This window comes from Strigops habroptila, chromosome 3, assembly GCF_004027225.2.
Source record: "Strigops habroptila isolate Jane chromosome 3, bStrHab1.2.pri, whole genome shotgun sequence".
Classification (NCBI taxonomy): domain Eukaryota; kingdom Metazoa; phylum Chordata; class Aves; order Psittaciformes; family Psittacidae; genus Strigops; species Strigops habroptila.
This window is the reverse complement of record NC_044279.2, coordinates 21,116,395-21,118,630: the sequence shown is the minus strand read 5'-3', so window position 1 is coordinate 21,118,630 and position 2,236 is coordinate 21,116,395. Positions and strand designations below refer to the sequence as shown.

The 2,236-nt window shown below is 59.5% G+C and overlaps 1 protein-coding gene across 1 annotated transcript; it reads left to right on the top strand.

Annotated features, from left to right (window-relative positions):
* Positions 1-453: 453 nt before the first annotated feature.
* Positions 454-1,533, top strand: LOC115605498 (tetraspanin-7-like). Its single transcript, XM_030480023.1, has one exon. The coding sequence runs from the start codon at positions 454-456 to the stop codon at positions 1,168-1,170; it is 717 nt and encodes a 238-aa protein (XP_030335883.1). The 3' UTR covers positions 1,171-1,533.
* The last annotated feature ends 703 nt before the right edge of the window (positions 1,534-2,236 follow it).

The following is a 2,236-nucleotide window of genomic DNA, read 5'->3' as shown; positions in this document are numbered from 1 at the left end:
TGTCCAGTGCTGCGGGTAGCGGGAACTGCCAGTCCACAAGCACTCACCCGTTTGCTACACCCCAAACCTCGGAAAGGAGCGCTAAGTGTGTGTGTACGCTTCTCCCTCCAGGTATTGCTGCATATGCACTAACGTGAGACGGCGGCTCGTTTAGAACACGGGGAGAAGGGAGGGAACCCCCGTCCCGTCCCGTCCCGCCCCGCCGGGCCCCGCACGGCGGGCAAGCGGCGCCGCCGCGGCCGCGCCCCTGCGGCGAGCACTGAAAAGGGGCGGCCGGGGGGGTGGAGCGGAGCGATTGGCACCGGCCGCCGCGGGGGGAGGCAGCTGCCGGCCCCGCACCGAGGGCTGCCCGGGAGAGCCCGAACACCGCCCGCCAAGGCGCCCTCTCCTCCAGCACCCCCGCGGAATAGCAGCACTGACGTCCGCGAGACCCCCTCACCGCCCCAGGACACCATGACTCTGCTCAAGCTGTCCCTCATGGCCTTCAGCATCGTCTTCTGGGCGGCTGGGTTGACCATGTTCATCATCGGCCTCTGGGCCAGAGTGTTTTTGGGGAGCTACCTGGAGCTGTCGGCCAACAGCAGCCCCAGTGCCCCTGCCATCCTCTTGGCCACCGGCACCGTTGTCATCATTTGGGGCTTCTTGGGCTGCTTCGGTGCAGCCACGGAGCACCGCGGCCTCCTGCGTGCCTACAGCGCCTTCCTGACCACTGTGATGGCAGCCGGGCTGGCAGCGGGGCTCTCGGCACTCATCTACCGCCAGAACATTGCACAGGGATTCCAGGAAGGACTGCAGCAGGCCCTGCTCACCTATGGGAAGGACGAAGGAATGGCAGACGCCCTGGATGCTTTGCAGCGCTCCTTGTCCTGCTGCGGCGTGCAGAGCTACCAGGACTGGCTCACCACACCCTGGGGGCTGGAGCAGAACGGCTCTGTGCCCTTCAGCTGCTGCCAGGCTCGCCAGGGCTGCCACCGCAGCCCGCCTGACACACGCGGGCTGCACCACGACGGTTGCTTCCCCAAGGTGTTGGCCTTCGTCAGCAGCAATATGTTCTATATTGCCTCGGCTGCCCTGGGGCTGGCGCTGCTGCAGCTCATAGGCATCGTGCTGGCCTGCCTGCTGGCTGCCCACATCCCTGCCCATCTGATGGGCATCGCCACCCTGCACTGAGATCCCCCAGGTCCTGCCTCTTATCCCCTCTGACTCCTCTCTTTCTCACAGACCTCGCAGTATCCCACTGCGAAAATCATCTCTTCATGTTCCCCACTTCCACCTGAGCTTCCTCCTCCAGACTCCATTCCTCCACCGGAACCTGTGCCAGGTGCATCCGTGCTACAAGCATTTCAGTCCCTTGAGCTGAGCCCCACTACCCCCATGGAGTCTCTGGACTGTTTCTGCAGGGAGAGGTGACAGCATGGACAGACACCACTCCCTGGGGCAGCAGGGACTTGGGCTTGGGTCAAGGCGGACCAGTCTTCTGGGTGATGCAGACATCCCAAGGCACTGAAATGGAGGCCAGGAAAGAGGGTAGGGTCTGGGAATGCAAGAGAGATGTCTCTCAGCATTACACAACGTGAGTGTGCTTCTGAGACTGGAAAATGATGTAACTGGAAAATGATGTTACTGGGAAACTGCTGGAGCACACAAGGTCTGCTCTAGGGACACCCAGGTAGCCATGCCAGCAGCTGCCATTGGGGGCTGCTTGGGGGACTGCCCAGTGGCATGAATCCCACTGCCGAAAGATGTCCTACCTCTGCTGTGTGCAGGTTTGAGCAGTCCGGCTGCCACGGGTGCTTTTCTTGCTGTGCTGTTTCCGATGCTGATCTCTATCTGAAGATGGAGCTGCAGCTCCAAGTGCAGCTCCCTCCTTCAGTACATCCCTGTACTTGTAGCCAGGGCATTGCTGGTTATGCCTTTGCAGGGCTGAGAAGAGCTTAAACCTGGGTCACCACCATACAAGAGGATGGCAAAAGCTGTATGATCAGACCTGACTAGGGGTGGCAAGAGAGAGGAAGGGCACATTGTCCTTCAGAAGTTCCTTTTGGGCTTTTTCTGTTAACTTCAGGGTGAGTGGAATGGGCTCTTTTTTATAGAAGGGTTTTTAAAAACTCTCCCTCAGACTGTCATTTTTCCATTTCAAGGGATCTGTCTCTGAAGTGTACCCACACCTATGTTTTTTAAGCCAGATCTATACAACTAGAGAGTAAACAGAAGACCCCCAAGACTAGCTTTGTTG